This window comes from Mesitornis unicolor, unplaced genomic scaffold (genome assembly GCF_000695765.1).
Source record: "Mesitornis unicolor isolate BGI_N332 unplaced genomic scaffold, ASM69576v1 scaffold44661, whole genome shotgun sequence".
NCBI classification, from domain to species: Eukaryota; Metazoa; Chordata; class Aves; order Mesitornithiformes; family Mesitornithidae; genus Mesitornis; species Mesitornis unicolor.
This window is the reverse complement of record NW_010166627.1, coordinates 16,120-37,927: the sequence shown is the minus strand read 5'-3', so window position 1 is coordinate 37,927 and position 21,808 is coordinate 16,120. Positions and strand designations below refer to the sequence as shown.

At 37.5% G+C, this 21,808-nt stretch overlaps 1 protein-coding gene across 4 annotated transcripts in view; it reads left to right on the top strand.

The window, feature by feature from the left end:
• Window positions 1-21,808, top strand: part of EYA4 (EYA transcriptional coactivator and phosphatase 4) — a 47,446-nt gene that overhangs the window by 9,558 nt on the left and 16,080 nt on the right. For 2 of the 4 annotated variants that reach the window (XM_010195030.1, XM_010195028.1), the window contains exons 3-10: window positions 2,143-2,209; window positions 3,067-3,069; window positions 4,110-4,252; window positions 4,424-4,546; window positions 5,516-5,595; window positions 5,963-6,143; window positions 13,852-13,988; window positions 15,674-15,757. In XM_010195030.1, the coding sequence (XP_010193332.1) occupies window positions 2,143-2,209; window positions 3,067-3,069; window positions 4,110-4,252; window positions 4,424-4,546; window positions 5,516-5,595; window positions 5,963-6,143; window positions 13,852-13,988; window positions 15,674-15,757 (818 nt within the window). Of the gene's footprint in view, window positions 1-2,142; window positions 2,210-3,066; window positions 3,070-4,109; window positions 4,253-4,402; window positions 4,547-5,515; window positions 5,596-5,962; window positions 6,144-13,851; window positions 13,989-15,673; window positions 15,758-21,808 lie in introns of all 4 variants that reach the window. The other 2 variants (XM_010195027.1, XM_010195029.1) reach the window with 2 other exon arrangements.

Here is a 21,808-nt window from a genome sequence, read left to right as displayed (position 1 = left end):
TCTGTGCTTCTCAAACATCACAATATAAAATGTAGTGTGCAGATCAATGGGACAAGTTACCAGAGACAGAGTGAAAGGAACAGGCTTTGTAGTTTGACAGATACACAATTTTCTTTGGGGGCACTTGCCTCTTTTTCTCTCTCTTCCCTCCAACCAGTAGTATCATTGGGAAAACTGAAAAAAAAAAAGAAAAAAAGGAATTTAAAACCAGACATATTCCAAAAGTATTTTATTTTCTTGTCTGAATTTATAAAAATAAGGCATATGCAGAAAGGATAAAAAAGCAGGCAGGGCATTTTTTTGCTGAAAAACTTTAGGTTTTGATAGTTTAAGTGATTTAAATGAACAGTCATTCATTTTTCGTCGTTTACATCAGGTGCGGTGGAATGGTAAATGTGCTTTAACCAAACTGATTAATCAAGTGAGCTGTCATCCAGCAAATGATCAGACAAAAAGTGGAGCAGTACAGGCGAAAAAAAGATCCAATAAGCTGATAATGGATCACAAAAGTTCCTTGCCCTGAGAATCACCAAGGTCACTCTGTTAGATATTGCTTGTCTTTAGAAAGGTCATAGGGGTACAACAGGGAAGACCAATTACTCTACAAGCTTTAAATAACTGAGAGCATCCTTTAGAGTTCTGCAGAAAGATTATGTTGATATATACAGCTGTAGGTTCATCTGACTCTGGGAATGGCTGTTTGCACACCTCGTGGATCATTCTGTGGCTTGAGCATAAACCACGAAAAGGTTTCCTCAAAAAAACCCAAACTGATATCCACACAAAATTCAGTTCAGCAGATTTCCATCACAGGCAAACCCTCAGTGCCTTTTCTATCAGCAGCTCTTTTAGAAAATCTGATGGCACATGTTCAAAAAATTATTATCAAATTATTCTTTATTTTCAAGCCATACTTAACTGCACATTTTAAAAAATAAGATAATCTTTTTCTTCTACTGTATTTTCCTTTTAAGTCCTACATGTTCTAAATTCATTTAACTAGTTTTAAAAATATGAAGTTCTGGAAATGCTCAAAGCAGTAGATATCAAAGATGTTAATTAGGCCTGGATGTAGAAATGTATCATGTTTCATAAAATAGTTAGGAACCTAAACCTATTTGTCACTTATATAATTCTGAAAGTTCATTTCTACTGCCATTACAAACAACTCAGGAAGAGGATACACTTTGAAGTACAACTATGATTGATTAGACTAAAGAAATTCCAGTGCTTCGTTGCGTACTACTTTAATCTTTTGAAAAGTGAATGAACAGCAGATGGCCTAATAAAGACACTCTGTGTTTGCCCAGTATGGATTTGCTCTGAAGGGATTGGTTCAACCTTTTAGAGTACATATATTTGGAATACATCTGTCTTAGTCAAGACAGATGGCTAAAGGAAAGAGAAACTTCCAAACACTTGGAATTAATCCAGTGTGAGCACTGCTTTTGAATGAAATTTTAATGGGATATGACTATTGTTCCGTTAGCTTTCTTGGAAGAACGCAGCTGTGAGTAGAGTAGACATACACAATTTTGATGGCTACTGAACAGGACTGTTTATCCTTACTTTTGAAATAAAAATATTGCTGTTAGTGGATATGTTCTAATTGACCTGTTGATAAGTAATGACATTCATTTTCTAGTGATCAATCTGGTATCGTCCACCACCTAAGATGACTAAAATTAACCACACTCATATAAAACATATTTTTCCTACCCAATATTAAAATTAAACTTGTTAATGTGAGACTTTAAAAATATGTGTATGTTATTTCAATACTGTGCAATATCATATGTAAATTCACAAGATTCTCCTTAACTACCAATTTTAATACAACCTGAACATTTGAAAGATCTATGGTGTGTGGATCACAGATAATGTATGAAATATATGCCTCTGCAATATACTCAGAAACATCTCAGGCTGAAAAAGCACAATGCACCAATACCAACTAAAGAGTTCTGTACAACAATGAATGATTTGTGAGTTTTTTACTTTTTGTATTAAGATGTTGCAGACATCTGCTGTCTAATTCAATCAGCTGCTTTGCTAATATTGCTTGAATTGGTATTCAGACCGTTCGACTGTATTGGTCTCATGATGTTTCTAACTGCTGTACTCTTATTTTCTGTTTTACAGTAATAACAAGTAGTGGCTACAGCCCAAGATCAGCGCATCAGTACTCTCCACAGATATATCCCTCCAAGTTAGTGTCTGCACCTCTTCTGGTCTTTTATAGGGACTGACCTTGGCTGCAGGCAATTCTGTGGTTTCTTGCAAACAAGTGTTCATCAGCAGAAGAAACAGAGAAAAGAAAATACTTAAGCCTCAGTACTGACTCCATTATAGCTCTCTTTCCAAGTTTTTTTTTCCTCACTTGATTGCAGAATAGGATCCTGCTCTGTGTAGTATGGTTTCGCTGCACAAGAAATTATCTTGAATATCCGCACACAACAGAAGGAGAAAATCAGACCATTATGATCTCAGCAACATCTTAACAGTGCTGGCAATGTATACAGACATATTTTGAAGAAGACAGTTTAAATTTAGAAATCACAATTTCTTGTGCAAGATGCATACTGAGGGGTAAACCTGTCACAGATCCTCCCAGCTCCAGCACTGTCAAACACTTCCAAACATTCCACAGTCATGAACCATCCTTTCCTCCTCCTTCTCCAATATCATAAGATTTTAAAAAAATCAAATAAATTGAGTTAACTTTTAATCTCATTTTTTATTTTTTAGACAGTGGGCATTGTGAGGAACAGAAAATTTCTTTCACTTTTTTTTTGGAGGAAAACAGGCTCTTGGGCAATTATGTGAATTCAGGAGTAGGAACTTTAGGAAAAAGCACCAAGAATGCTGTTGGCAGACGATTAGTTTGCTTGTCCTACGATCAGCATAGTGCACAACAGTGTTTAATTTCAGTATGCCGTCTATTTGTTTCCATGTATTTGATACAGTTACCTAAAACATTGAAACTGTAGGTGATTAGGCTTTTTCAGGTTTCTTCCACAAAGTTGCCTTCATATCATGGTAGCAAATATTTATTGATACAGAAAGTAGGTGCCTGAACTAAGAACAGCCCTCATTCCACTTAAAACAGGTTTTGGCAAACGATATTGGATACTTTTGGCCAAATATATTACAAGGTTTAATAGAATTTCTAATCTACTGTTATAATTTATTGGCATTTAAATTAATGAGTAATCCTTTTCTGATAGTAACTGTTGCCAACTGTACTGAACTAATTAGAAAGAAAAAATTTTTAAAAAAAATAGAATCTGAAATTTAGTCATGGCTTTTAATGGCCAGGTTTCAGCTAGTGTAATTCTGTAGAGACTGTTTATTCAACTCTTGGTCCATAAAATCTTATTTGACTTACAAAACAATCCAAGACAAATGTTTCTCTGTATGTTTTTGCGACTCTGGAGGGCAAAAATTTTAAACTTGATTTTATCGAATCTCTCTATAAAACCCTAGTATTTATAAATAAAAGACCATTTTTATTTCCATTCTATTTCCCTAGCCCATATTTTCCAAACATTTAAAGCCCATCTGGTTACCAAAGTATTGCCATCAGTATTTTTCATGCTGCTTGCAATGGGCACGATCCATCTCCCATTGAAGCCAGAGACTAGATGCCTGTTGAAGCAGAACTGCACACAGAGGACATAATGTAGTAACTTTAATGCTCACCTCTGTATTTCCTTCAGTCTTCCAGTCCAAGTTTTTCTCTACTGGATTAAAAAAGCATGGGGGCTTTTCTGATTTAAGCAGGCTGATCTTGGCTCAAAGGCATTAAAGCCGTATAAAGCCATATAGCAGTGGCATTGGTATAGTCCACCTAGAGCTGGACACAGTAGCTTGAGAATTAAATTGTAGTGAAGGGGGCAGCACAAAATATTCACTGTGCCCTGGGGAATGTAAGCTGGAGTGGTTTTCAGCTTATTTCAGTGGGGGATGGAATAAATCCCAGAAGAGGAACAGTTGGCAGAATAATGAACTGCCTTTGGACATCTTTAAACCTTTTTCTTTACTTTATTGCTTGAATCAACATACAAAGTATTTGTTGCCACAGTAATGCTATTTTTCCTGATATTTAGGCCCTATCCACACATTCTTTCTACACCAGCAGCTCAAACAATGTCTGCCTATGCCGGACAAACCCAGTATTCGGGAATGCAGCAACCAGCAGTCTATACAGCCTACTCACAAACCGGACAACCGTACAGCTTACCCACTTATGGTATTTCACCTTTTATTACTTCATCTTACATAAAAGTAAGAACAATGCTGATGTGAATTTTTTTTTGCTTTCTTTATTTTTATTTTTTTTATTTTCCCAACTGTAAGAAAATATCTTAAAGAATCAGTTGAAAATTAATTTCTTATACAGATTTGGGTGTAATGTTGCCAGGCATCAAGACGGAAAGTGGGCTCTCACAGACACAATCACCACTGCAAAGCGGGTGCCTCAGTTACAGTCCAGGGTTTTCCACCCCACAGCCAGGCCAAACACCCTATTCTTATCAGATGCCAGGTGAGTAGCCACCACTATCAGAGCTCACCCCGTCCCACTGCTGCCAGCAGCACCCTCTTCCCTCATATGCATGATGTATTTTCCATCCATTTTTGTGGTTTCCAGCAAGTACATTTGTCATTGGCAGCTACTTTTACTTCTAAAATTTAAAGCTAAGTATTTTTTTCCAGTACTAATATTCATATATGCATTCATTTTGGTCATCTATTCAGTTAGATCTGGTCATGTAATGCAGTCCCTATTTGCACCTTCATGATTTTATGGGGTGAAATCACATGGCAGGACTGGAAGCATACATAAGTCACTTTTCCTTGAGTCCCTATTTCTGAGTATGACATCATTTGTTAATTTTCTCTCATTGGGTTAACATAATTTATTCGAATTTCTTTTTAATTCATATTTATTCTTTCAGTTTTTATTCAATTATTAATTCATGTATTGCCCTTTGATCACTGATAACCTGTTTTATTTGGATAACTTCAAGCTTCTTATACAACAGATAATCATGTAAATATTATAAATTATAATATGAATCATCTGACTTATATTGAAGACAAGGACATGCCTCATTACAGATCAATTAAAAACACCTGGGTCATTAAAACATTCTTGGAAAAGTTTTTTTGTTTCATGAGTGAACATACACTAAAGTGCTAGAACTTAGAAATTAAGGCAAAAGAGAAAAACAATATTTGAGAGGTGAGACACTGCAATAAACTGAAAAATGCTTTCTCGATCAATGTAACCACTTACTGCCAATGCCTTCCTTGCATGGTGTGAAGAGGAATGTATGTCTGTATGAGTGGAAGTTACAGTTATTATTTCATTACAATATTTTATTGTGTAAACAGAAAGTAAAAGTTATTTGTGGTTCTGATTCATCTATATTTTAACATAGAATACTGAATTTAGAATTTTTTATTTATTCACAAGAAAGTTCTCACAGTTAATTGTATTTTTTAATTTTAGGTTCTAGTTTTACACCATCATCCACTATTTATGCAAACAATTCTGTTTCAAATTCTACAAACTTCAGTAGCTCACAACAGGTATGAATATTAACATTTTTGTTTGTCATTTACAAAAGGATTTATATAACATCATGGATAACATTATTTCAATCTAGTCTGTTATGTTGATTTATACTCACTGTGGTACAATGCTATTTTCTGTGGAAAGTGATCAAAATCCCAGTGGAAGCCATGTTTCCTGTTTTGGCACTTCAATACTTTAGCAGTCTCCCTGTAGTCTTTTAGTACATATCCTTTAATTTAAAAATGTTATATATCCTTAAATTAAAAAAATTCTAAACTAAACCCCCAAATCCCTCCCAAAAGTCATATGACTGCACACTTAGAAATATTTAATGGACAAATCACTTGTTACACTGCTTGCTTTCTGCATTTGCTGTTTTAGGATTATCCATCATACACAGCTTTTGGCCAAAATCAATATGCACAGTATTACTCAGCATCAACATATGGTGCATATATGACCTCAAACAACACAGCTGATGGCACTTCATCATCATCAACCTACCAGTTACAGGACTCTCTCCCTGGCCTGACTAGTCAACCAGGTACAGATCTACATTCAGGTGAAAACAATTTTTGTATTTTATTCTGTACTTCTATAAAGAAAATATTTCCATATCCACCTTGTTTGAATTGATGTTTTAAGCTCATGCCTTTCAGAAAACCTTTTCATGCAAACTAGCCAAAGTAAGTTGATTTTGGGGTTTTTTTTGTTAATAAATCTGTCTAGTTTGTTTATTAGTTAAATAAAGCTCTTTGCAGACTGAGATGGTTGCCTGTGGAAGGACAAGGTCTGAAAAAAGTTACAACAGTCTGGTAGGGATGTGTTAGCACAGGAAACAATCATAGAGTAACACACCATTAGTAAATTTTGAAATAAAAATTCAATGTTCTCTTCTGTTACTCACAGAGGAACATTCCTGTATGTATCTACATGTTCTGAAGTATCGCTGTAATGCATTTGAAACAAGGTACTGTTGTTCATTTAATTATGCCTCATTCATGCAAGCGAGAGTACCTGGGCTTTGTACAAATGTATACAAGCCATATTTGCTAATTCACAAATTTAGGTAAGTAAGAGTAGAGCATGGACGGTCAATGGCCAGCACTTTACCTCTATACAGTTATTAGCACAAGTGTCTTTTTAAAAAAATAGCATTGAAGTAGCTGAAGCTGCAAAAATGAAATTCTCAGGAAACATGAGGAGACTCAATTTGGCTGTCCCACTCTGCCCCCTCGTGCACATCCTCTACAGCACAGCATTCTGTTACACGGTTGTGTTCCTTCGGCGCTGCTGCTGCATAATGGCAGCTCTTCATTTTTTCTCATTATCAGCATAGCCCAGTTCACAGCCATTTACCTGCTCCATTCTATGTGTTGTGAAAACACAAATGTTAACATGAATTCCTTTCTTTTTTTTCGTGCTAGGTTTCTAAGTTCCTGAACAGATCACTGTTTTATTTTCCCCTAATTAATACAAATTGGACTAAAGAAAAGTTTGTGTCTTATATTCATAACCTAAGTAACCTACTAAGGTGTAGCATCTATGGGAGAGGTTATCAAATGCCAGCTGCCTGGCTCAGTGTTGCTAGAGCAACCTCTTCCAGGGACACTGGCTTCACTCATGCAGCATGGGGTAGTCTTTGCCTTACCTACAGACTGTTAGTATTTATAAAAAGACTAACAAATGAGGTTTTGGATTAGGCTTTGAATAGGCGGAAATGTACTTTAATCACAAAATCAGCTCATTGCATAAGTCTTCCTGATTATCATCCTAATGACTGCAATATCTCACTGAAAAGTATAGTAGAAAAATTAATGTATTATAATAATGAATTTGTACAAAGGAAGAGTAATACTTTGTGGAAAAGTATAAGCAAGGCCTCATACTTCATATAAGCTGCTTAATTTACTAAAGACATTGGAATTTTAATGGCATGAGTTGAAATTTTTCCTTGCCAGCTCTTTTCCTCCTGTTTTTTGAAGTATGCGTATGTGTGCATGTGCACGTGTGCACACGTGTGTGGTATGGTATGGTATGGTATGGTATGGTATGGTATGGTATGGTATGGTATGGAATGGTATGGAACGGAATGGATATGGAGAGACACAAATTCCCTTGGTTTTTGATGAAAGTGTAAAATGTTATTCAGTAGTCTCAGAATGCAAATTTAGGAAGAAAAAGCTAAGAGGTAGCTTGAACTCTTGTGACATTTCAGCAGTTGCAGGACATCCATAACAGACACAAATCATATGTAAAATATTTATGGAAAAGTATGAAGAGTACTCACAGATTATGTTTTTATAATTGTGAATGTTCTATGTATTTCTCTTTGTCCATTTGTTATTCCTCCATAATTTTATTTGAGAAAGTCAGATGGTGTTTCCCATTGTTGTCTTTCCCTTGTATTATCTGTGTTTCCTAGAAATGCTGTATAAATTTATGTTGTGTTTCAAACTTCCTCAGAATTGAGTAGCATTAACAAAAGAAAGGAATCTTACATAGCTTGAACAGGTTGAAAAAATATTGAAGGCTTCACATCTATGAAACAGTAAGGATTTTTCTTGTTTGTGGATTGTTTCAGCATATGAACTTTTTTTCCTGTTATGTAGGTTGTGCATCTGAACTTAGATATCTGCCCACATGCTCCTTATTTCTGTGGAGTGTTGCACTGATCATGCGACCCTCTGCTGAGAGTGCAACACCCACTTTGTGAATACGTGACATGCCTGTGCCCTTCTGTGTCACTGTAAAAATAAATTTCCACCAGTGAGGTACAGTGTCTTGGAGATCCCTTCAAATACAGAAGATAATTCTGCAGAGCTTCAGTACTCATCATGTACTCGTGCTGTCTAAAAGGGCTTTATTGCTCGGTCCTTAAGACTTATTCCAACTAAAACTGAAAATTAAACACAGCAAGGCACTTCACTCTTCTGCCATCTCTGCTAGCTATTAGTTCAAATAACTATTCAAAGCCTCTAGTACTCTCAACACATGCGGGAGCTCTTGTTTTCATAATAAAGCCCCAACAGATCAAGAATTAATATCAGCTACAATTTTATTTATTGACTGAAGTAAAGAAAAATGAGATGAAAATTTAAATAGACTTTATTCTTTCTGCTACTACAAGCAATAACACCTTACAAACCAGGAAAAAAAGATGTTTGTAATGTTGAAGCCATATTCTGACTGCTCTTTCTGCTAAGAATATATAAATAAAATCAATTCATGAGAAGACCATGAAGGGACTCAGAAGTTCATCCATCCCACATCTGTGTAAGGCTCATCTCTTTACCCTTCCCATGGACTTTTCTTCTGTGCCTGCCCTATTTTAAGATTTTTCAAAATGCACTCATTACCATAGACTTATCTGTGAGACAAACAGGTATCTCCAGGGCCAATTCATCTCATATTGGGAAAAGTCAGGAGAATCTTTAAGGGATTCTGTCTTAGATGAGTACGCTTGATTATATTTGCTGAGTACCTGAGTACATTTAATCTAGGGCAGATCAAATTCTAGAAGAGGAAATAGGTCTGTAGGGAGACTGGGTAAAAGCTTCATGTTTAGGCACCTCACTTTCATATGTCCACAGTCAGGCAAGGTGTTATTGTAGGATGTTAGCTCCAATTTGGCTACTGGAATGCAGCAAAGCTTGGTCTCTCTTGATTTGGTACCCAGAGTGAAGACACTGTTTGCAGCTTCTCCAGGAGATGACATTATGAAAAACAGAGCAAAAGTCTATATGCAGACTGTGCCCACACCTCTTTTCTCCTAGTTAAGTGGCACAACTATGTTTTGACAGGGAGGAGTGGAAGTTCACATCAAACAACAGGTGAGAGACAGTTCTGGACGTGAAGAACCACCTCCATTTATAACAGTGGTGCTGTAGCAGCCTGTCCTCTAACTGGAGCTGCTGAAAGGTCTCCACGGCATGGAAGGCCTCGTGCTGGACTTGAACTAGTGTATGTGTATGAACATCTGTGTTAAAGAGGTCATTCCATGTTCTGGTTTTAACATTTTCCTCTTGCTTTATTGAATCTCTGATGCTGCTCATAGTTCCAGTCGGAGAAGGCTATGAAGTATTTATTAGGCATGTGTTGAATATTGGAAAAGTGTAAAAATTTCAAATATTGCAATAAAAAATACTGTCTAATATGAGCTGTAATAGAAACTCTTCATGAGGGTAAGGTTTTCAGTACTCTTTGGTACTAGGATTTCTCACATTCTTTTATGTTACATGGCCAAATTTTTAAGAAGTTTTCTTCTTATCAGCATTGACCTCATTTCTAAAGCAAATGGAGGATAAGAAAATGCAGTTGCTCCTTTAGCCTGCTGTTGGTAAAAAGCAAATCAGGCAATTAAGCCTACAGTTGATAAAAAACCCCCATGCCCTACTCACTTTTGCAGTTCTAAAATAGATGCATAACTTGCGTTCAAGTAAGAGACAGCTGTTCATTCTGATTTAGAGATTAACGTAATGAAATAAAGTTGGCTTTAAATATCTGGAGCTTACAAGGTGCAGTGATTAGTTACAGTACTGATAAATGGACAATTATGCAATCATGTACAGCGTTGACCCAAGCAGAAGCCTGAGGCAACTGGTAATAGCTTATCTAAATGAAAATTGAAATTATTTTCTTCAGTTGTTAGATACTTTCAAAGAAGATGTAGAACAGAGCATTTTATTATATTTTATTTTTAGTAGACTAGAGTAAACAGAGTCATTTAGAACAGATGTTTTAATACATTACTGTAGTAATGAGTCTTGATTTTGTTGTGAAATGATATAAATATGAAGACTTTTGTGGTAAGAATGTAAACATTCATCTTCACTTATTTAATTTTTGCCTTTTCATTTCTGGGGTTTTGATTTGGAGCATTTCTTCCACTCTGTCAGAAAAATCTAGGAAATTATATTTTCATACAGAACTCTTGCACACTCAGAACTTCTTTTGAAGCCAGTGTAGGTTTTTGCTGCACGAGGATTCTGGCTATGAAACAACTTTTTGTACATTTATATGCTTACCAAAGTACCTTTTGCTCTTCTTCTTATGGGGAAAGAAATAAGATAATGTGACCTTATTGATTGCTGCACTGCCTGCACTGCCCTTACTGACATCAACACCATGCTGGGAATAGAAATGATTAGTCAACAAGAACTTTCTCTCCTTTCTGTAGGGACAAAGTGAAAACAGCATGGGAACATTATTCATTAGATATTATTATTGCTGTTCAATTTTCCTGTAATTTTTGGCAAATAAGAGTTTTAGCTGAAAGATAAAATACTATAGAATGCATATTATATGCATATACTAAAATTAGGACAGACTTACCTAAAATTATATCTGGAATAAATTAACAAATTGTAGTTCTGAAAAATCTCTTCTTATCTGCTGCCTGAAAGTGTGTCTCTATTTTGCGTGAACAGAGAAGCACATTGGGTTTGTGACATTGAACTAGTCATTACGTAGTTTGAGAAAAAAGTAGTAGTTTCTTCTTCCAGACAATATTAGAATAATTTCAGTACTTTCCCTGGAAGTGAGAGAGACAGATTTTAATTCCTACTGTTTCATGGAGGATTCATCACCTTCCATTTGAGGGTACAGGAATGTGGATTCTTAGTCATGAAAATATTCTTTATACTTCATAATTATCAGTCATTCAGTGTGCCCTGGAGAAGTCAGTGGAACCTAGATATGAACTTCTCCAGGTAAATGTCCTAACCAATAGGCTTGGGAACTAACTTTCTTCCTGTTCTCCCCCTTTCTTTAATCTTGAATTCTTTCCTCACAATGTCAAGAGCTCCCATTCAGGAATGTGACATGGTGGGCTTAAATTTTACTCTTCCAAGAAACACAACAGTATTTTTCCAGTTAAGACATATAAATATATCTTCCCAGTGTATTTATTTTAATAATCTTCTGTATGTGTTACACTGTAAGGTATAAATAAATGATGGAAGAGATTAAGAATTTAGCTATTGTGTTACGTTATGCACAGACTCTTAATTGAGACTGCAGTCTATTTTTTTCTTCTTTGAGCCTGCTAGACTGGAAATGCTTTCTTTTTTGTTGTGGAGGCATAATGAGGTGAATGACTTGGGGAAGATCACAGAAACGTTCAATCATTCATGCTGGAAGGGACCTCTGCAGGTCTTTTGGTCCAACCCACTCATGGACAAGCCAACTTAGACCATCTTGCTCAGGGCTGTGTCCAATTGAGTTTTTAGTATGTCCAAGGATGGAAAATGCACAGTCCCTTTGGGCACCCATCCCAGGGCCTAACCACTCTCACAGTAAAGGATTTTCATCTTTTGTCTAACAGGACTATCCCTTGCTGTGATTTCTGTCTGTTGCTGCTTGTCTTTTCTCTATATACCTCTGTGAAGAGTCACTCAGCCCTTCCTCCTCTGTGCCCCTTAAATATCTTGGTGGCCATTACCCAGACTAACTCAAATTTGTCAGTATCTTTCTTGTATTTGGACACCCAAAACTAGACATTTTTTCAGATGTGGTCTTGCAAGTTCAAAATGTGTTTGTACCAAGTGTTAATTTATCCATTTGCAGATGTGCCATGATGAGCACTTCTAACAAAGATTACCAAAGTGGCCCAGAAGCACACAATTATATGCAGCACGAGGACTCCCTTGAATCACACTTTGCAGATGTCAGCTCTAAGCTGTACCCTTTCCTTCTTTAATGGAGAAAAATCAAATAGTTAATAGGATAGATGATGAATGAGGATTTATGTCATTTAGCACTTGGGAACCTAGCCAAACTGCATTTATTTCTATCAGTTTTAAAAGGGCACTGAAGGTACTGTGTTGTGAAGAAAAGGGTATTTTCCATTTACTGAGCTGTGGCATAAAAGTACATTGTAAGGGGAAGTTCCGTGCCATCCTTCCTGCGGTCTGTCTGTCTTACATGGCTGCTGGTTTGTGACCACCTTGAAAGCCCTTTGTTACCAGCAAAGGCAAAGCAGATTAAAAGGGTAAGTCAGAGATAGGCTTGAGTGTTAAAATCAGTTATGCTATGTCAGATCAAAGGTCCTTCTAGCACATCTTCTCTCTGACGGCAGACAATAGCTGCTACTTAGATAAAGATTATCAGAATACTACAAGTATGACTTCACCATCTTTCTGGTAGTAACAGGAATATTGCATTTAATATGACTTTGACAATTTATGGGCAGAGTTAAGGTGGAGGGGGGGGGAAGTGAACTTTACCAAAAAGCAGGTGACATGGGAAGAGGAGATGATCAGGAAGCTGGCTGGGTCTTCTGGTGCGTGGACATGTGCCAAAGGGTGTTCTAGTAGAAGTAACACAGGACTTGGAAAGAAGTCTAGCTGGAGTCTGAACATGGAAAATGAACTACTGTAACTGAACGGCACTTCATGTTTTGAGAAGTCATTAGTGTGACTTTTAAAATACATTTCCCTTGGATCTATCAATATTTTGCGTGTGCTTATGTGTACTTGTATATATGTCGGCACATACATATTTGTAATTTTAATCTTTCTCTTATTCTGCTAAGGTTTACAACAGTCTGTCTCCGTTTAAGGGTCAGAGAGAGAGAGAGCAGGATTTTCTGCCCCCTCCCAGGGGGAGGATTAAGAGAAGGGAATAGAGAGAGAATAATAATAATAAAAAAAAAAATTGCTTCACACAAGGTTGGAAGTTAAGACTGTAACAAGTTTAATGAAAACAACAGGGGAAAGGAAAAGGGAATTAATAAGGGACAAAGGATAATTATATACAAAACCCGATCCCAGTAGTCCCGAGTGGAAATGTCCAAGCAGTGCCTCGTGGCCGCTGTGACTGCTGTGACTCATCACCAGGGACCGGAGTGGTGCCGGGGAGCAGATGGTGGCGGATGCTGCCAAGCACGTGGAGGTAGGCCCAGCCGTCCCGAGATGCGACAGGAAGCAGCCCAGGAAAGCCAGGAAAATCCTGCGACAACCTCGGTTTTTTATAGACTGTGGCTGGAAAGGGGAGGGAACAGTACTGATCTCTGACCCTCCAGGGTCCTACAGACACCACCTGTCCTTCCCTTTCAGACTGGTAACTCTTAAACCATAACACAGTCATGGGTGTATGTGGCATCTGCAGATTCCATCTACATAAGACGAATCCTGTTATCACTCATTTTATACGACTTTTTGAGTTGCGTCTTGTGATTGAGTTTGCACACAGAAATATCCAGCTACGAGAAAAAAGTTTATTATTTAAAAATCCAGCACTAATTTTGACATGAATGGTTGACTTTACAGGGGAGTTTGACACAGTGCAGAGCCCCTCCACACCAATCAAAGATCTTGATGAGAGAACATGTAGGAGTTCTGGGTCAAAGTCTCGGGGTAGAGGGCGGAAGAATAATCCATCACCCCCTCCGGACAGTGACTTGGAGGTATGCCTGCAGTAACTGATGAATGGTAATATGGAGGTTTCTTCTGATGAAAAGTGATTTCTGAAAACTACAGCTGTGAAAATAGCTTGAGGCATTATAGAAAACATCACGCTAACTAAACATAACAGATATTAGCTGCTGTTTTAACGTACATGTACAATGAGACATCAATGTTCTTTATGAAAAATTTAGGCAGAGAAGTAAATGTGATTCAGTCTTGCACTTTTTAGCTCTAAGATTGCGTGTCTTTCAGTTTCTCATGCAATAGAACCATAAAATTGTGAGACTTCTGTATACAAAATTGTTACATTTTCTTTTAGTTTTTTGAATAGAAAATCTCAAATATATTACTCAGCTTCATTACATGTACTATAAATATACAGGATCATCTGGCTGTAGCCTTTCAAATACTTATGCACAGGTTTGTCCTTGTGCTTGTAAGTAACGTCAGTGGATTTCAATGAGGCAGCTTACATCACTGAAGTTATGGCTGTACTTAAGTACATGCAAGATCAGTGACATAGTGAAGAAATATATCTGCCTAATATATGGCGTGACGATTTAAAACACAGGTGACCTCTTAGCAAGGGAGTAATTATAGTCCTATTACTCCTGTGTTAGCAGTGCACTGCCTTACAATGACAGGAGGAGGAGGAGGAGGGAGTGCCATGTGACCCCTGCTGCCACAAGACTGGCACTGGGAGCCAGCAGCCCTGGCTAGCCCTACTGCTGTGCCTTCACTGACCAGCGCTGGGGCCTCTGTTGCTGGAACTTAGCTCCTGGGGTGGCAAGGTGGGCTGCAGTGCTAGGCACTGAATGTAAATGCCATTCCTTTATACAGAAATTGTTACACTTTTTTTTTGCCTTTTAAAAGATTTAACTTTTCCAGTGAAAAGGCTCTAAATTTTTACATTTCAGTTTTCCTGTTTTGTTTATAGTTTACTGTTGAAAATAAACCTCTTATCAATATGAGGAGTTTCTTTCCTTTTTTTTCAATTAGAATAATCTGTTTTATCCTATAATATTATTTAAATTCTGTATAACATTACATGTGGTATATAGCACATTTACCCAAGACTTAATTTTAGCTATGCTGGAGAATTAGAGAAGAAGGTTCAATCTGAACATGAGGGAAAACTTTTTTACTCTAATGGTGACAGAGCACTGGCACAGGCTGCCCAGAGAGGCTGTGGAGTCGTCTCCTCTGGAGACATTCAAAACCCACCTGGACGCATTCTTGTGTGATCTAGTCACGGTGATCCTGCTCTGGCAGGGCGGTTGGACTGGATGATCGTTCGAGGTCCCTTCCAACTCCTAATATTCTGTGATTCTGTGATTCTGTGAATCTTGAATCAGTAATACTTGCAGAGACGTATCTGAGAGTAATGTTTATTATTAACAGTTATGTTTGACTCCCATCACGTTTCTGAAATCTGTGTTATACAGCTGTTTTGAAAAGCTTGTTAAGGGGTAAATAAAAAATGGTTGAAGGATTCAAAAGTTACTCTCCTTCTGACTTTTTACTGTGCATGATACACTGTTCTTGCTGATTTTCAGAGAAAAACTGCTTGGTGAAGTGATTCATTAAAGATTATGACTGAGTTGATTTTTAGCCCTCTCAGGTGGGATGGGGGTAGGACTTTGATGTTATTTGTTTAATAATAGTGTCCCCACTTCTTTTTCAGCGTGTATTTGTTTGGGATTTGGATGAAACAATCATAGTTTTTCATTCGCTGCTCACGGGATCCTATGCACAGAAGTATGGCAAGGTATGTGATCCACAAATTCCTGTTGATCCACTGTATCAGAGCTATCTGGCCTGCACATGGACATGTTTTTCACCTTCCATGTTCATCATAGCTTGCATAAAGGTAGAGGGAAAGTGTACAGTAAACCCCATTTTCAGAGGGTTAATATGGAAAAATCAAGGAGAGAAATGAGACACAGACCCAAAAAATACATGAGGCAGAGCTGAAGCAGATGCTGCGAATAAGGGAAGAGTTTATAGAGGAACAAGGATTAGTTGGAAGAAACATTGCAGGGAGATAGTAGAGGTAATAGACAAATGGAAATAACTAACCATTTGGATGCTTAGAGGAAGAAATAAGAAATAAACAGAAATGATAGGTGAATTTATGGGGAAACTGATTAATCAGAATGAGCAAGGAAGAGACAAACCTGCTTCAACGCCAGCAGCAGATGTTCTTTGACTCCCCATCTTTTCCACTGAATCTTTGGTTCCTTTGGCTGGCTCTGGAGTGAGTAATGCTGGGGAGTGAATCCCTCCCCAAACAGACAGTTGTCCGAGATCCAAAAGGAGTTCGGGTCATGGAGCAGGAGAGCAGGAGGAAGCCAGGGAGAAGCAGGGAGAGGCAGTTACAGTCCAGCAGGGCTGCTGGTGGGATCCCAGGGAATGGTGCTTGGGCAAGGGAAGTAGGGTTTGGTGGGAAGACCAGTGCTTAGCAGCAGGAGCAGACTGCTGGAAGGGATAGAGCTAACACCTGTATCTTATATCTAAAAAAAATAGGACAAATGTATGGAAGGGAAGAAAACTGACAGGGAGAATGTTAGTATGTACGTACGTGGATGTAGGTTTACTAGGTTTTGTGCCATTCAAGTGTAATTAATACAAAAATATTTCTTTTTAAGAACCTAACTATGTCCATACTAGGGCTTACTTAGCATAAGTTTTCTGCCTCTCTATTCCAACCAGAATCAGATACTTAAGAAAGGGACATGAGAAACAGTACATGAGAGAAATGCTTTCCACACACACCTCCCCAGCCAGAGGGTTAGAAATGTCCAAAGCAAGATCTGTGAATTATAACCACAGATGGTCCAGTCCTCCCTGTTTTGAGACAGCTGTTTGTGGTTGTTAAAAAAGAATGCTAACAGGAAAACTCACAAGCCTAGGCAAAAATTCAAATTTTTTGAATGCTAAGATAAGGGTAGTTATTCATGTCTTGCAAAAACAGCCTTGCTTGTTTTGCAGCTTCATGGTGCCAAATTGGTCCACAATTCAGTACTCTGTCAAAAACTCCTCTTCTGTTGTTTTTCAACCACTGCAACAACAGTGACTGTCAGAACCATTTCTAGCTTATAGCTGTCAAAGCAAGAGAGAAACCTAGCTGGACATGAACATTTATATCACTTTTGAGTGAAGCCCACAGACTGCGACAGAACTTGCCCCAGTGATGTAGTCATTCCTTTCACCTTTTTTGACTGTGCCCTTAGGATACTTACATCTCATGCTCCATCTTATATAAAGTATGAGTAAAGTCTAGGTAAACTTTAATACAAAGTTTTAAAAATCAGAGCCCATTTTGTAACTCACGAACATCTGTGAATAACTTTGAAAGCTGTCTTGGAGACAGCAACAGAAATGTAATTCCTCTTGGTTTCTCACTTTGTTATAAGTAGGGATATTTGAAAAAAAACCAGTACCACTGTTCTTTAAAAGCACATCTGCTACTATAATTAACTCTCCATACAGAGTCCTTCGAAACAGTAATGGCATATTAACAGCCAGTAGTACTGACAGCAGATAAAGTTGACTTGTATAAACTAAGAGTATCTCAAGGGCAAGTGAATTTCTTGTAGTTATACTGCCAAGCTCAGCACCAGTAAACAAATGTCATGAACAATCATGAAGAAAAAGGAGAGAAATTCTTAACTAAAATCTTTTTTTTCCTCTCTTGTACTGATATGTGGCATCCATGCAAGTAGGGAAATGTGTTGGTTTCCAGTGTCTGTAAAATAAAAGTAGTCGATTTTCTCCTTCCTGCAGTGGCTACCTTTGCCATATTTATAGAGAACTTGTTGGGAAAGTAATGAGTAATTGCCAATGAAACTCAAATATATGTATTGTTGACTTCAAGGAGGCTAGAAAGGAAATGGAGAGCTTTAACTTTTGCATGTCATTGAAATGTTGCCTAAATTTAAGATGGGATGTGTCTGAACCCAAGTGCCTAAGAGATTAGACAAGGGAGAAGGGAAAGATAGTACAGCTGGACCTCAGTCAGTCTTTGGTGAATAACCTCTTTAGCAGATGTGGCCCTTATCTTTTCTGCATATGAGTTACATCTGTAAACAAGGTCTTAATCCAGACTTCAGTCTGGATTACTATGAGAATTTTGTTGCCATGAGAGTAAGTAGTCCATGAATTGGGAGGTTCTCAGGTGAAGTCTTGTGAGCACATCGCAGGTCTTTCAATAGTGTTGACATAACGGTTTCTCCTAGAAAGGTGGCATAAAATAGTTACTTCATAATGAAAAAAAATCAGGGTAGTGTAAAATAATGCTGATACTAAATTATTTAATTGCAGCGGTCTGCTATCTGATTTTAAAAAATGAAGGCATGTAATGTCACACAGATTTGGTGAGACCAGTACATGAGTGCAGAAGCACTTGAGAGGTGCAGTGGTACCAGCAGACAAACAGTTTCAAAAGATTTCTACTGCTTAACAAGTAGTTGGAGTAGAAGACAAAAAGGAAAGGCAAGCCAACAGCCCCAAAGGGAATGGGGGCATTTGTTGGCAAAGATTATGTGGGAAGGCCTGGATCCAGTAGGCAAGTTTCTGGTCACATATTTGTCAAGAGAAAACAGATTTCTGATTTATGCCTGAGGATTTCTGAAGTTGAGAATGGACATTCTCCTTGGCATATACTTGTCCAGCACTTTGCATGGTGTGATAATTATTTAATTTCAGAATAATATATGGCTGTTATAATAAACATGTTAAAAACAAAACCAGTGATTTGCTGAAAGATTTAACTTGTTGAATGCAGCTATAAGCATCTCATTTCAAACATAAGGCAAACTAGTACTTCTTATCTGGGCACTGGTATAGCTTTAAAATCCACTGAAGTGGGAGAGATTTGGCCAGAGATTGGTAAATTCATCACTTCGATATTTAAAATATAAAACTTACCCACAAGAATATTCTGAGCTTGCTGTTTTTTACCTGTGGGTGTTTCTGTCTGACTTTTGGTGTAGTGGTTATTTTATTGGGCTGGTCAGAGGTAACATAAAAAGAGAATAAAAACTACACTATACCTCTGTTAGGTTTCAGGGAAAACGTACTGCCTCCCAGCAGTAAGAGTACCTCTCATTGCTCAGCTCATTTGCTCATCTGCTTCATACTCCATAAAACTAGTACATTTCTATTTCTATTTTTAATTATTTACTGCAGTAGCAAATTATGAACATTGGCATTTGAGCTGTTATGTTATGACTTATGTGGCTGATGATGGTTTTTGCAGCTGAGCACCAGTTGGCAGATAGAGTTTTCTACAGTGCTGAGCTCATAAGTGAGAATTTGTTGATGTGACAGGACATGTGTTAGGAGATGTCATCATCTGTTAAAAGTTTATGAGGTACATTCTTATTCCCTGTGAACAGTATGTATCCTTTGTTCCAGTGCATTACAGTTATTCTTGTTGATTTAAGGCTGGTTAAGCTGGAGTTTTATGTACCTCCAAGCATTTATAGTTCATTCATTTCTCCCAGGTCAATCCAGAGGGCAAGGATGCCCAGATAAATTTCCTGTGTAACCTCATCTAGGTGTTCCTCATCTAGGTTTCCTGTGTAACCTCATCTAGGTGTTCCTGCTCCGGCAGGGGGATTGGACTAGATGATCTTTTGAGGTGCCTTCCAATCCCTAATGTTCTGTGATTCTGTGATTCTGTGTGAAATGCTGTGACTCAAGGTGCAACTGGCTAAAAAAGAATGGAAGCCCCCTATGACCTTAGAAGAGGGAGAATGTAATTTCCAAATGCAAAAATCAAAACAAGTCCACAGTTGATCATCACATTTTGACATTTTTGATAGCAATGTACATACCAATGACAGAAAGTTGCTGGGGAGGCCACATTGACCTTGTCCACTTCTCTGGAAAGGGCTCAGAAGCTTTTTATTACTAACTCTCTGCTTGACCAGTCATTGAACAGAAAAATTTTGTTACCATTAGCACCCGTGATGACATTCCCAAATTCACTCCTAAATATGCTTTTGTCCACCTGTATCAATAGTGTATCTGTCATGACCTCCATTTGTCCTTTCCATTCACTCCCTCATTGTCTGAGACCTCTGAGTCCATTTTCCTCCTGCCTTCTACAGAGCATGGAACATAAACTCCCTATGGAATACATGAGTTTTCCTTCATCAGCCACCAGATATGGTTATTCTCTTCCTCCATTGCCACCCACATGAACAAGTGTCTCCTGTGAGAGAGTGAGAGTTGAACTTGATCTGAGATTCCTACATAACATAGCCAAGTGTCTTTAAGCTAAAAATACTGGTACTTAACTTCAGCATTTCCACTTTTTCCAGAAGTTAATTTAAGTAAGTCTGTTCAGGACAGCCATCCATTTAAAATCTAGTCTTACAGTGTTACTCATATTTTGCTTGTTTTCTTGCTTATTTTTAAGGCTTCATGCATACAAATTCCTGTCACAATGAATCTACCTGACAATCTATTTATCTATTTGTTTTCTGAGCTTTTATTTAAAAAAGAGCTTGGTCTTTTTGCATTATTTTTCCACTAAATTACATTATTTTGAACATTTTGTGTTGAAACCTGACCTTCCAAGATTATATTAACTAGTTTTCTTTCTCTAATGGACACTGAACTTTTGGGTCTATATTCCTGTCACTTTCCTCTTGGTCAAAACATTTCAGTACTGGTCCTCCCAGGATATTTTTACCTATTCTCCCAGGAGGCATTCCAGTGGATGGACCAGTCTAGTACAGAAGTCCATAGACAGACAGTCTGGCTCCAGTGTAGTGCCTTCATACTAACCTAACTAATTTATATTTTGGTATACAGAAGTGCTGTAGCTGGCCTTGACTCTTTTGCATGCTAATGATAACTGGCTAAAATCATGCCTCTGAAGTCCAGAGAGTTGCAATTCTTTAGACTGAAAATTATCTGAGGAAAATGTGCAGATTTTTTTTTTATTATTATTGTTTCCTCTTTTGTATATGCCTGTGCAGAGTAGCACAAAATACCATTTTGGCAGAAGTTCTGTCTGCCTTTTTTTCAGTTTCTCAATTTACTGTACTCAAATCTGTATCAGCTGCATATCCTTCTTGCTTTCTTTTCAACACTAAGTTATTTGTGACACTTGACTCAGTCTGCAATTTCTGCTTCGAGTTGAAAGATGATTGGGATGTTCCTCCACATTGCACAAACATTGTAAAACCCCAAGATCTTGACGAATCTGCTTTCTCGGTCTAGTTTTTTTATGTGAAGGAATGAATGTAACATGGCAAGAGTTAGAACATGATGTTTAATTCTTATTAACCAGTTGCAGTGCAAGTTTTGGCTGATTTATTAGAGGAAGGTTCAAGTTTTGAGAATTCAGTTCCAGTGACTCTTCTTAGCAAAAGTTGTTATGGGGAGATCCCAGACTGATTTCATGCTAAGCTGAAATGAATTCTCTCTGCTGTATTTTATTTTACATATAGTACCTAGCAATATCCGATACAGGCCTTTGTCAAAACAGGAATATAGGAAATCTCATTTTAATGGTAATAAAATCTGGCATAGTTGGTTACAAAAATACTACTAATAAGAAAATCATAAAAGCTTTGTCACATTTATGTCCTTCAACTACACTAGGCAAGGCAGGAAATTGCAATACATAGTTGGTAGTTTCTGTAAAAAATAAATTGGATTATAATGGAATACGTTACAGCAAATTTCCGCATTTAAATCTGCTTTTACCCAGGAAGAAGAAAAAAAAGGCTGGGAATCAAAAGTATGAGATTCCAGTCTTGGAATCACTCCAGTGAATAATTTAACTCACAAAAATAATAAT